The 14,034-nt window shown below is 36.3% G+C and overlaps 1 protein-coding gene and 1 pseudogene across 1 annotated transcript; one reads left to right on the top strand and one right to left on the bottom strand.

Moving 5' to 3' along the window:
• Positions 1-475: 475 nt before the first annotated feature.
• LOC132553199 (tripartite motif-containing protein 2-like) lies at positions 476-2,530 on the top strand. The gene has a single exon (XM_060217427.1). The coding sequence runs from the start codon at positions 476-478 to the stop codon at positions 2,528-2,530; it is 2,055 nt and encodes a 684-aa protein (XP_060073410.1).
• Positions 2,531-4,832: 2,302 nt separating this feature from the next.
• Positions 4,833-13,633, bottom strand: LOC132553197 (uncharacterized; annotated as a pseudogene).
• Between the last annotated feature and the right edge of the window lie 401 nt (positions 13,634-14,034).

Genomic DNA, 14,034 nt, shown 5'->3' with positions numbered 1-14,034 from the left:
ATTCCTTGTTCAATATAAATATAACTAGATGTATGACAACGTTTGTTCCGCCGCTAGGACTACGGCTGTTCCCTGTGACAGGAATGTTCGTGTTCTTACGGAGTGATATTTGGAAACAGGAACTGGTACCTTAATACTTTAATTGTTTGTTATATAACTGACCGGTGGTGCTGTAACCTTTGAAGACAGAGGATCATTAATTTAAAGGTAGGTTTAATTTGTCATTTTTGTTGTTTTTCGAATGCCCAGTACTACCACTGAAATATATAAATTAATCGTGAAACAAAATATTGTCATGTACATCGCTTCTTTGTTGTGTTTTATGAACTTTAAACAAGTCGACGCGATGTTTGAAAAATTGTTTATGAAAGCGATTCGTGAAACGTGTCAGGTGAAGTAATACAATTATCTTAATACATTTTCCCCGTTTATTCCCAGCTGCCGAAAGAAAGGAGACAAATATTATTGTTCGGCAATGGCGAAAAACGATTCCAAGATGGGAGATAAATTCCTTGTGTGTGGTCTCTGTTCAAACTGGTTCAAGAAGCCCAGGACGCTTCCTTGTCTTCACTCTTATTGTGACAACTGTCTGTCCAAACACATCCTTAGTTCAGTCTCTAAAGGAGAGGTCACCAATCGGTCTAACGTAACCTCCAACATCAAAGAGTTCAATTGTCCTCTATGTGAAAAGGTAGTCACGAACGACAGATTCAGTAAACTCCCGCCAAATCAGTGGGTGAACGAATTTCCGGTGAACAAATTTTTATTGGATCTGCTTGATATCGAGAAGTTAAAAAGGGGAGACAAATCCTGTGGTCCGTGCAGTAGAAACGGTGAAGAATCGACAATCACTTCCTGGTGCAAGGAATGCCGGGACGGTTTGTGTGACAACTGCGCCAAAGTCCACAAAGGCATGCGTGTTTCCATGGAACATACAGTGCTGTCACGTGCTGACTACATGAAACAAATGGATCTGTTGAAAGAATATCAGGAACCATGCAGGAAGCACGCAGGGAAGACTTTAGATATGTACTGCATGTTCGAAAGAGAACTTTGTTGTCCAAATTGTGTAGCGGAGGAACATAGGAGATGTGAAAAGGTTGTACCCGTCGCCGAAGCTGCCACTAAAATCAGAACAGAACGTGAACCAGCTTTCCTATCCGACTCTCTTGAGCAATACATCAAACATATCGATCGAACCATGACAGACAGAAACAACCATACCAAGAAGTTAGAGGATACAAAGAAAGGATTGACGGAAGACTTCGCAAATATTCGTATCGAAATTATCAACCTGTTAGATAGTATGGAGAAGTCGGCGAAAAAAGAGCTGAATCAAATGCATGGAGACGAACTAGCACAGATACAAAAAGAGGTTAGAAAATGTAAGTCAATGAAAGAGGCGGTCTCCAACGCGCGGGTGTTATTGAAGATGGCTGAAGAGCATGGTAGCGACTCTAGATTAATGAACACTCTAGAGATGATTCGAAAAGAATGTTTCTGGTATGAGGAAGATATGGGAAATCTCAGAACCAAACTCCAAGACTGCGACTACGACTTTGAGAAGGACCATACTATCGACAACATGAGGCGCACTGTAAAAAGACTTGGTAAAATAAGCGTGAAACATGTCCCATCAAAGTTGCCACCTTTCCCTAACATCGTGACATTTGACCGTGTCGAGCAGTCCAAGCTGAACAGGTCTACACTTTCCCTCCGTGGGCGACGAATCGATCTACTGAGGACATTTGAGGCTAAGCAAGAAGACGACGGGGCAGAATGTTGGCATACGGGGGCAGCCTTTCTAGGTGACGGAAAACTCGCTTTAGTGGACAGACAAAACAAGAAGCTTAAGATCTACAACAAAAGCTACCGCGTTCAGCATACATTCCCACTGTCTTCTAAACCATGGGACGTCACCACAGTGAGTGGTAACGAGATAGCTGTGACACTTCCGGAGGAATATGCTATCATGTTGCTGATGGTTGATGATGAAATAACACAGACTGACTACTTCTCTACGGAAGAGAGGTGCTACGGCATTTCGTTCGCCAGGGGCAAGTTCTTCACTCTTTGTTACGACGGAGATCCGCCAGCAATGAAGATAATTGATTCCGACGGCAAAGAGATCGCTGCGATATCACATGACGATGCTGGAAGACCGCTCTTCTCTCGGCCCATCTACGTCACCTCGAACTCGTCGGGGACGATGATTTACATAACGGACGAAAGGCGTGGATCCATAACTACATTGGCGGAAACGGAGCAGTATTCCTTCCATTATTCCTGCCTGGAGGTGAGCCATGCTGCCGGCATTGACGTCGACCAAGCGGGAAATCTGTACATTTGTAGAAATCACGCTAAAAGCGTGCAGATGGTATCACCGGATGGGGACAGATTGAAGACCCTTGTGGCCCGGGATAAGATATCCTACCCGCGGGCCATTGCTTACGACTCTACAGACGAGAGGCTTGTAGTCACACAGGGTGACAAAGGTTCTGTAAAGGTGTTTCAGTTCATGACGTCATAACTTTCGGTGCCATGTGAGTTGTATATTGGTAACTGGGCAAAATAGTGTTAGGAGTATATACACATGTATCGAATACAACTGAAAGGCGGTCGAAGTTCTGGTATAATTTTTCCCTTTCATTTCTGGCCATATATGCGTGATTTATGATAGTAAATTTATGACACATCTTATAAAATATCATCGCACGAAAGTTTTGGATATATACTGCAATATTCTTGGAAGAAAAGCAATTGTTGGAAACCTGTCGGAGAATTTTCTCTCTATGGGGAAAACATTCGTCTCTTCCACTCCTCTTTTTTCTTGCCATTAAAAAGTATTCATTTATGTCCATTATGAAAAACGCCATTAATTACGTAAAAATTAAATAAGATATCCCCAAGGGTCCAACGTTTCCTTTTATACAGTAAACCATATCTATCGTCATTCTTGACCAGCCTTTCTATAGAAAGGATCTGTTTACATCCGATACTTTATGTGACCGTATTAATGAGATATTTCTTATACATTATTAAACACTAGACCTGGAATATCGTCACGTTACATTTCCTTTTATCTATTATGTTGCAGTAATACTGCATGACAGTACATTTTTGTAGAACTTTCTACCAGTATGTGTCATTACTGATGTCAACGTCATGTTAACGACATCTTGTTTCGTGTTACTATATACATTTCTCGTGTTACCATATACTTCTCTTGTGTTACTATGTACTTCTCTCGTGTTACCATATACTTCTCTCGTGACTATATACTTCTCTTGTGATACCATATACTACTCTTGTGTTAACATATACTTCTCTCGTGTAACCATATACTTCCCTCGTGTTACCATATACTACTCTTGTGTTACCATATACTTCTCTTGTGTTACCATATACTTCTCTCGTGACTAAATACTTCTCTTGTGACTAAAGACTTCTCTTGTGTTACCCTATACTTCTCTCGTGACTATATACTTCTCTCGTGAATAAATACTTCTCTCGTGACTATATACTTCTCTCGTGACTAAATACTTCTCTCGTGACTTTATACTTCTCTCGTGACTATACTTCTCTCGTGAATAAATACTTCTCTCGTGACTATATACTTCTCTCGTGACTAAATACTTCTCTCGTGACTTTATACTTCTCTCGTGACTAAATACTTCTCTCGTGACTATATACTTCTCTCGTGTTACCATATACTTCTCTCGTGACTATATACTTCTCTCGTGACTATATACTTCTATCGTGTTACCATATACTTCTCTCGTGACTATATACTTATCTCGTGACTTTCTCGTGACTATATACTTCTATCGTGTTACCATATACTTCTCTCGTGACTATATACTTCTCTCGTGACTCTCTCGTGACTATATACTTCTATCGTGTTACCATATACTTCTCTCGTGACTATATACTTCTATCGTGTTACCATATACTTCTGTCGTGACTATATATTCCTTGTGTGACTATATATTTCTCGTGTTGCTATATATTTCAATTGTCTGATATTAAAAATAAATGTTTTTATTTTTTGTTTTTGGTCAAAGCCTTCCACTTCACATCGAACAACAACAATAGTCATAGAGCACACAGTCTCATAAGTCGATTTTTTAAAATCCAAAACATCATATTTGTTGAGGTCGGTTTATGTGTACAAGACATTGATGTCAAGGTGAAATAGATAAAAATGTCACAAATAAAACGTGTCTTCCTTTTTTTAATCTCATAAGTTTTCTGTTGACGGTGTAATAATACATGTTTAACTTGGCCTGGCGGAGTCGGCTGTCTGAATGTACAGATTGTTTCCATTGCAACGCTAGCTCATGGCCCCATGTATATATCATTGCGGCGACGCTGAAGAATGGGGTCTAAATTTAGACAGAATCCCGACTAATCTTTGTATCGGTCTTGCTGTTTCAAGTTTTTGTTTTGTGTTGCCTAGGTATCTCAGTTACATGTAAAATTTTTACATTCATTCCATTTCATATATTTGACTCACTTCATGACCCCCCCTCCATCCCCCCATTCTCCATTTACCTCTTTAGAGACTTCGTAGTTCTAAGGATTGCGACTATCTATCCGCGATTTTATTCATTTATTTGTGGTGGCGGTCGATGTTAAAAACACAATTGTGGATAGAGAGTCATCACATCTCTTCCGATCAGAGGATTGGTGAAATGAAAAAATTGTAGTATAGACACTATTTCATAATTCTGGAACTTCAGGAGTGATCCTGGCTACATTTACTATACTTCAATATAAAATCAGAGCTACAAATGAAAAAATAACTGAAAAAATAACATACAACAAATCAATCTGCTTAAACAGTGTTTATTTTAATTGCACAGTATTTGATGCAGTTGTATTTTATACAGATCAAATGCATGCACACATTCAAACAGATTTTTAAAATCATTCATCTGTGACCACAAATTTATTTATAACCCCTGTCAAATCCTATATAGTTACATTTTTTGGTAAAAGTGTACTCCTTTATGTGAAATTGCCTGCAAAATGACAGAAACATGGAGAAGAAAATGCCATAATGACAATCAGTGACTCTTTCCAGCTTCCTAAGAGACATATAAAATGATGACTGAAGTTTACCTTACAGAACCAATTTTTTGTGACTATTGTCACGCTTGACTAGATATCACTTGCATGTAGCCCTTGTTATACCTTTCCAAGATATCCTGTTAGTTCTCTTGTACCGAATCATAGGCACATTAAGAATGAATGGTTCATCGGTATATGTAAACAAACAATGTACATATACACTTTCAATGAAATACGAGTATTTTTCTAAATGAAAACTTGTTAACTAATAAAAACATTCCAGTGTAAGAACCAAGGTATGATGGTAAATCAAAAGTCCGGACCTCATTTTACAGTTACTATCTACTTTAAACAAATCTGGAACCACATTCTCAATAAAATCAAAACTTTATCTTTACTGAACTAAAAATCCAATATATTTTTACGAGGTATGTAGTTTTATAAGTTATTTGCGGAACATCATTTTAGTCATACAATTACAGGTTTCTGTTTGCCAAAAGTTTTTTTTATTATTGAAATCATTAATTACAAGCCAGAGAAGATCAAATGCTGAGCTAGACTGTCTAGATAGCTGATGACAATAAACAGTTTATCATACACCACGTGTGTTACTTTGTTAATATACTCCCTTCAGATCACGTCTATTGAGATTTCATCTTCAATTATAATTCTTTTACATAACAAAATTTCACTGAAATTATTTCCCAGATATCAAAGTAAAATTAAACTGATAATGAGAAAAAAGTCTGAAACTAAAAAAAGCAGCTTTTGGGAAGTAGAGTTTGGCTATGTCTGATGAAACTCAAAAGGCAGCTTTATCATACATGGACATATACAACAGAAAATAACCAATAGAAACCAGTTTCACAGAAATTTTCTATTCCCAGTCATACCATTACGAAAACTAAGTTCAATACCAGATCCATTTTGTATTAAAATCCAACTTGTTTAGAGTATTGGTTTTCAGTTTTGTCTGTGGCCACCGGGTATACAGGACTGCATGTGTGACCATCACAAATTGAACACTTGAATACAGCTTATTCTTGGTTGTCAGTTTTCTGTCCTTGTTGTTCAGGTGACGGCATCACCACCTCGCTCAGCCATTTCAGGTAGGGAGGGTTACCATTGTCAATCTAAAACCCAAAAATTTCAAACTGAAACATTTCATAATAGAACATTAAGGATGATAATATTTTTAACTGAATGCAATAAAACAATGGCATGACAATCTGTTCATTACCTGGTAACTAAATTTATACTTCCTTGCTTTAACAAGAACAATTTCATATCATTTTATTTAAATATCAAATTGCGGTGTGACGTTAAATGTGTACAAACCTTGGAACTGATCACTTCAGCCACATCATACGGATGGTTCTCCCTGAAATGTAGATATGAGGAATAATTTTGAGTTTTATGAATTCACGTGTAAAATATTTAGAAAATTTCTTAACATAAGACAGACTGTTGTCTTTTTTTTTCATATCCCTATCCTTGTTTTGTTGTTTTTTGTTTGTTTTCCCCAGTCAGTATAAACATGTATATCTATGAATATTTTGGTACATGAATGATGTTAAATACAGGTATTTGTGACAGGCCCTAATGTTTTTGCAACAAGAAAAAGAATAAATGCATCAAATTTTGTTTTAGTATTATGAATTTAAGAAACAATGTAAAGGATACAAATTCCTTTGCTCCATAATTGATAACTGATGAACATCTTACAATTGAAGACATTCATGAACATTTGAAAGATAATGACCACAGCAACCTGAACATGTTGGATATATTCAAATACTTGCAGATTGTGCGAACATTGATTAAAATCTATCTTTGAATTAAGTTTTTTCCATGTTGACAATGTTTAAGAAAACCATGACCTTAACCAGAGCAGCCAGAACATGAGCTGTTGGATAACAGTTTACTCATTTTTGATTGCAAAACTAAAACTGATCGTGACACTTCTTACTGACAAAAAAATTTTTTTTTTTACTTAGTTATTAAATGGAGAAATGTTATATACATGTAACCTAGAGAACCAGATGAAAAACAAGCATTTTAGCATTTTGCACAAACATATTTAGATTTAGATAGTCCAAAGCAAAAAAATTGTAATTGCAACTCCCCCCACCCCCACAAAAAAAAGCTGCCCATTTCAATTTCTACATTAATAACTTTTGTACATCATAGAGCCACTGGACATTGAAATCATCATCTTTAAAACTGAACCCTTTATTAACTTTTGTGTGAGGTCTAACTTAAATCAATTCAGAAATGGAGTTGTCAACTTCATGCAGTAAAACCTCAAATCTCTTTCAGACTCTGTCACAAGGTAACCTTATGTTGTAAGGTTAAATTAGATTATAATCAATTCTTATTTACACTGAGAAACTAAAATCTAACACCAGTTTTCTAGTCTTTTATTTACAACACTTATCAGTTATATCTGAAAATGATCTCACTAATTCCCTGCATCTTCCCTGCTGATATTTCTCAAATAATAGTAATTAAGAAATAATGATGACAAATTATGTTATAAGCCACAACTGCCACCTGTCAGCCATCTTATTTTTACATTCTCCAAAACATTGTGATGAACAACAAGCCATAAAGGGAACCTACCTATAAAGCTACAGAACTACCTATTCAGTGGTTATCCTGAAATAACCACCTTCAAAATCCAAGATGGCCAACTTTCCCCAATTTGTTTTTTTCAGCCAGTTCCAGTAACAACAATATACTACTAGGGTCTAAGAGGAAATGACAAATGGAATTGAGAATGATCCATCCAGTACTTCTCCAGAAATAATAATGTATCATTTTCAAAAGATTTATAGAATCTAACAATGATGTACTGAGAGTTTCCCTTAAAGTAGTGAGAAACAGACAGGATAAATGTCAATTTGAACCGAGTGTTGGGCTAAAATAGTACTGAATATTATGTATTTATCATTGGGTTCCAGTTTTGATGTAATCCCATGTACCTCCATTACCATGTACAGAATATACTGGTGATAACACAATAGAGGGAATCTTTGATGATTAAAAGATAAACAAATGTCGGGAGGTAAACCATCACTCAGTACTAACCTAATATACTTGCTGACATCATCAACCTTCGCTGTAAGTGTTTTAACCATCTGAAAATTTCAGATTCAAAATGAATTTAAGATTCCAAGTAGAATAAAAATGTCTACAATCTCTAAATACTTTCTATTTCACCAGTTAGAGAAGGTATTAACACAGTCTAACTTTCCCATAATATATGATATCAACTCAGAATATCTCACAACACTACACAAGGGTGTTATCAGATTCTCAAAATTTACCGAAATTTAAATAACAATAAAATATAGGAAAAAAAAATCTATGTCTTTAAAAAAAGTATTGGCCTCAATGAGTTTTCTTCCCCACTGAAAAATTTTGCAATATGGCTGTGTTAACAATTAGGATGTCTATCCTAACACAATTCTATTTCTTATCTGAATTACCTGTACATATTCAACAGTCAACACAGATATTCTACAAAAGTATGATAGCTCTATGCGAGGGGCTGATGTACCAACTTCACTTATTGGTGGCTAATTTTGAAACACAAATGTGTTTCACCAAGTACATGGACATCAGGGATTCACAAATGTTGTACAATAAACATATAAGTGTTGTTTCCAAAAAGGTTGTTTAAAAAGTATCTTAAATTCCATTACCATCAGAAGTTCTGGGTCCTCATTGACCTTCCCTTCCCATTCATATCTGTAAAGAAAAAAAAGATAATATCAAAATTTATGTTTTCCGACGTAAATAAAATTTTTATTGATAAAACATAATGAACAGTGATTTTGGCAACTTGGATGTTTGAATCCAGGAGTCACACTCGCCGCAATTTTGAAAAACCACAATATACCTCAATTATGGGACATACCAACATTTTGAACAAAGTATTCTGTACTTACCTTTAACAATTCTACCACAAATAATTAATTCTGAGCTGGATTATTAGAAGTCTCATTAAAGTCCTCCCTTCAAAATTCCTTTGTAATACATACAGGATATATATATATATATATATAACCCCATCACAACAGCAATAGAGAGGAAAATGGTGTATATATCGAAAAAAAAAAAAAATATATATTTTACACTTGTAACTTACACAGAGGTCACTGCTGGAATGATATTTACACAAGCAGCCAGCTTTTCTTGAACAAGTCCACTGGAATCAGACATTACATTGATACAGTAAACAGTGTTTTTAAAAAGCTTATATACAAAATATTAATTGTTATAACTATACAACAGACAGTGACAGTGTAAGTATGTTTATATATTGTAAAATCTGTCAGAACTTTTAGATGTGATACAATGTTTGCCATACCAAAATGAGTGTAATGTATTGATACAAATGCTACCTAATTCTTCACAAGTACTGTGAAGTTGTCTCCCCTTACATACGTGTATAATAGTTATCATTCCTGAAGGTTATTTTCAATTATAGATATTCGAATATAAGAACAAAGGGCTCAAAACATGAAATCTGACTGACAGTTGAGGTGTTGGCTGATTACAGGACAATGACAGTATTTTTTTAAATTCTACTTTAACTTCAACTGATGTGGAAAGCCTTCCTAATGTGCACGGAATGTTGACTGTCTGATCAATACTCTATATACCTGATTTATGTAAAATTACCTCCCTTTGATTAAAGACTATTTGCAACTTCATTATCTATTACTTAGCTCTGTGCCATCAGAATGATCTAAACACATTATTAGTTTACAATTATTGATTTCACATCCGTTACCCTAAATGACCTGAGGATGGCAATCATGATAGGATTTAACAGTCTTACATATCAAAGATAAAACATATCTGTAGCCTACTGAGAACTTACTGTGACAGTGTTTTAGCAACATCCATGGAAGGTGCGGTAACAAAAGCTATGGAATGAGTACCAGGGACATACTCCTCACTAGTGGTTACTGGTGGCTCGGTCATCGTACTCACTACAGTCTCACAGGCACCTAGCAGATGGGGCGACAAAAGGTCAAGTACCACCTGTGGGAAAAAACAAAGATGATTTACAAATACACAATGTCCAGGGTACATTACAAATCAATCAAGTTGAAGAGATAGAAAACATTTTGGCTTCATTTTGAATATATTCTTGCTAATTATTTGAAAAACATTTTTCAACTATAACCGATCAGAAATGAAGTAAAGAATGATTACTTTCTTTTTTTCTCTACTGAGCATTTCGACATTTACAACACCTGGGCCAGCTGACCTGGTTTAAAGTTGTTTTTTCCCTCCATAAACATGAGAATTCTTGACAGAATTACAGTTCTACTCATGTAAAACATCTGTTTACAATCACCATACAATGCTTCAATAACTTGCTGTTCAGAAATAATGGACAATATTTTAATTTCAAAATGGGGTCATTGCTACTATATTCAATGTGACAATTGAAGATGGTGACCATGTTGACATTTTGCACAAATATAACTTTAATCTAGGAGCTTCTGAGGACCATACAAAATTTAAAAGTGAACCACCTATCTCCACTAACCATTCTGAAAAGGTGATAACAAGATTTCTATGGGACTATTGAATTGGTGGAATTCAAGTTAGAGTTCACATTTAAATAACCCACACCTCATTAGTGAAAGCCTTGCAACTGTATAAACATGATGTTTTATCTCAGAAAAATAAAGTGACCTGGGTCATTTAAGACCATCTACATGGCTGGACCGTACATGAATCATTTGCTGTCTCATTGTAAATATCAAACCCTGATTGCCACCATCATCAGTCTACCTGTTTATTTTAAATGTCTCCTTGGTTTTTCCACATTTATCATTAGCAATATATCAGAAAGTATAACAATGGCTCTTTGGGTTTCCTCAATGTTTATACTGATTATATTAAGATAATGTAAGAAAATAAGCAGATCTTAAATCTAAGTAGTTAACAAATTTTAGTACATTTGACATAAAACCTACCATTCAAAAAAAGAAACTGTAGCAAGCCAAATACAGTTTTACAACACTGCTTCCTGAAATTCTTATTTTTTCAGGGTTTTCCATAAGAGCCGGCCGCCGGCCAATTTGACCGGCTACTTTGATCATTTGGCCGCCTACACCAATCCAGTTCCGTAATAATGTTCGGTACACGACTACTTTCCTCCTACTTTCACTACACAGCCTACTACTAACAAAATTATGGAAAACCCTGTTTTTTATTTTAAAACCCTGCCTTTGTTCATTGTAGACTACGTGTACAAATAAATGCATTTAGGAGATCATTTACTAAAATACATCTCTGACATTCTTATTCGTTTTTAATTTCTAAAACCTAGATTTCTGAACAGCGTAATTAATCCAGACACGTACATCTTGTGGCGGTACATTACACTCCTCTATCTCCTCTCTCAGATGTTGAATGTTGGGATCAACGTTTTTGTCGTCGTTAATATCATGATCATTTTCTTCAGATGACAATAATTCCCCTTCAGATGACACGTCATTCTCAGATTCCTGGTCCGAAATGTCAATCTCCTCTGTTTCAAGTACAAGACTCAATTTTATTTTCTTTGCAGGAGTTTCGTTTCCATCAGCACTTTCATCTGTTTTCTTTTTTAATTTTCCTTTTTTTCCTGATGAGTAACGTTTTGCAACCCCCAGCATAATTTTCTGTTTAAGCGGATAAATTCCAGAATGTTTAAATCCTGATTTTAAGTTTTCTGGAGAGAGTGCATCAGTATAAGCTCTGCATGCAATCTCTCCTACACTGTTACATGTGATAAAACTTGCACCATCATTACTCTCTAGATGTTTTTCACACTCCGATTCATACATATCCAGGAATGGTCCAAAGCAGGAGTCATTTTCAGGTTGTAATATATGGGACATATGTAATGGCATAACAAAGAGGATGATGTTATGAGCCTTAGCCCACTCGATGACAGAGAGAGAAATGTGTGATCGGAAACCGTCATAAAGCATCAAGATATATTGGCCACTTTTCCGGCATTCCTCGGCATATTTAAGGAAATGGTTCTCAATATAACTCTGGAAGAGTTGTGTGTCCATCGCACCTGTTTCCGTTACCTCTCCGTTAGTTCCTGCAGAACAACCAATCAAAAGCTCCTTCTTCATGCGTTTCCCTGGAAACACAAAGTACGGAGGAATCTGTGTTCCTTTAGCATTCCCACAGCTGATTAATGTGACGGTCGTGGATGACAGGTCTAATGGGGCTGCCAATCCTTTAGCACTGTGAGAATGTAACGAACTATTATCATTAATAAGAGATTTTTCATTAACATTATAAATACAATGTGGCTTGTTATGCAATTTATACTCCTTAATAATGCTTTGCAGTGAAAGATGATAGGAAGACACAGTATCTGGACTTGCAGCTCTGGAATGTAGGATCGGCAAAGTTCGGACCTTACCCAAAGTAGGTAAGTTTGGCCAGCGGGACTTGAGTTTATAAAACCACTTCATGGACAATGGTTTTTCATCGTCTCTTACACCAAGATGTACCGCATACTGTGAAGCAATATGAACGATTTCAGCTCTGATGTATTCAAATCCTAATTTGGACATCATAAATATGTGATCTACAAATTTTTTTTCTTCGCTCTCGGACATGAGTGGTGGGGGCCCTGAGCCTGTGCATTCTGGATTATTGACGGCTCCACTCAGTCGATGTCGCAGCGTGGCTTCTGGTACTTTATACTTGATGGATGCCTGGTTTATATTGAGCTCTCCGTTCTTAACTGATTTGTAGGCAGTGGATAGAGCTTCTGGAGAGTACTGGCGGTACTTGACCTTTTCTGAGCGTACATGTTGAGGCTTCTGTTGGGAAAATATAAAGTCAGTAGTATTTATAAACTTATAAACAACATATATTTACAAATGTATATATCCCTTCCAAAACTCATCTATACCCTACAGCTGATCTATTCGGAGTACACTTCAGAATATGAAACAACAGAATCCATGCATCGACGTGTTATTAGCTGCACACCAACTTTCATTCCATTTTATATTATAAGAACCTGCTGCCACCAATACATTATTTCATATTATAAGAGTTACAGCGCTTTTGATATGTGGATGCCTTGCGGTTAAGAAGCTACTGAACAAAAACTGTCGGTTTATTCCATGGTCATTAGTTTTCAGGTTACTGTAGATCATCAATCAGGAAAGAGAATCAACAGAACATGCGACAGTATCCGATGGTTGAAAAAAAAACTACTTATTAAGTCTTTATTCCTGAAAACAGATACATAAAGACATAGTTGGAATCGCAAGACTTGAAAATGTGCATACCAAGAAAGCAATGCAACTGATCGGAGTTGACAAGTATCGGACATCATTGACGATGTGATTTTTAGGAAATGAAATAACCAGAAGATTGTTTACCTTTTTGTGCCGCATGCTGTAGGTTTGTGATCGACACACGAGCTTCAAAGGGTTCAAAAGCATCGGGCTGGTGCGCAGAATCCACGGAAGTCGCTTTCGTCAAAACCGGAGATGCCGTCAAAACAGGGCATTCTGGTATAAAAACTGGGACCGCAGTAAATACTACTTGAACATGAACTAACAAGCAGGACGCTCAAAATACATTTATTTCGAAAACATGAACTTGAGATATTTACCACAAATATGACGGTCGCAACACCACACCAAAATACAATGTACTTCGCCCGCTCAGGCAACATGCATCCAAACGACAATAATCTTTATGGGAATCAAACAGTCACGTGATTCAGATCGCTGTTACTCGCGGAGATGGTTTGGCGGGAAAATACATAATTAACAAGCGACAATTAAATAAGCCGAAGGGGGTAACTTATATATATATATATATAAAAGGATCGTAGTATATTCGGAACAATGTGTTTGGTATATGGAATTTCTCTTCACATGTCCTTAAAAATAGAAACTTAGAAAC

This window comes from Ylistrum balloti, unplaced genomic scaffold, assembly GCF_031769215.1.
Source record: "Ylistrum balloti isolate Yb309-2 unplaced genomic scaffold, AGI_CSIRO_Ybal_v1 Utg370310, whole genome shotgun sequence".
NCBI classification, from domain to species: domain Eukaryota; kingdom Metazoa; phylum Mollusca; class Bivalvia; order Pectinida; family Pectinidae; genus Ylistrum; species Ylistrum balloti.
Note: the sequence above shows the minus strand (reverse complement) of the source record. Positions and strands in the feature narration are given on the sequence as shown.

Excerpts from the sequence above, each read along its gene's own strand:
- LOC132553199 (XM_060217427.1), top strand. The coding sequence starts at position 476 with ATGGCGAAAAACGATTCCAAGATGGGAGATAAATTCCTTGTGTGTGGT.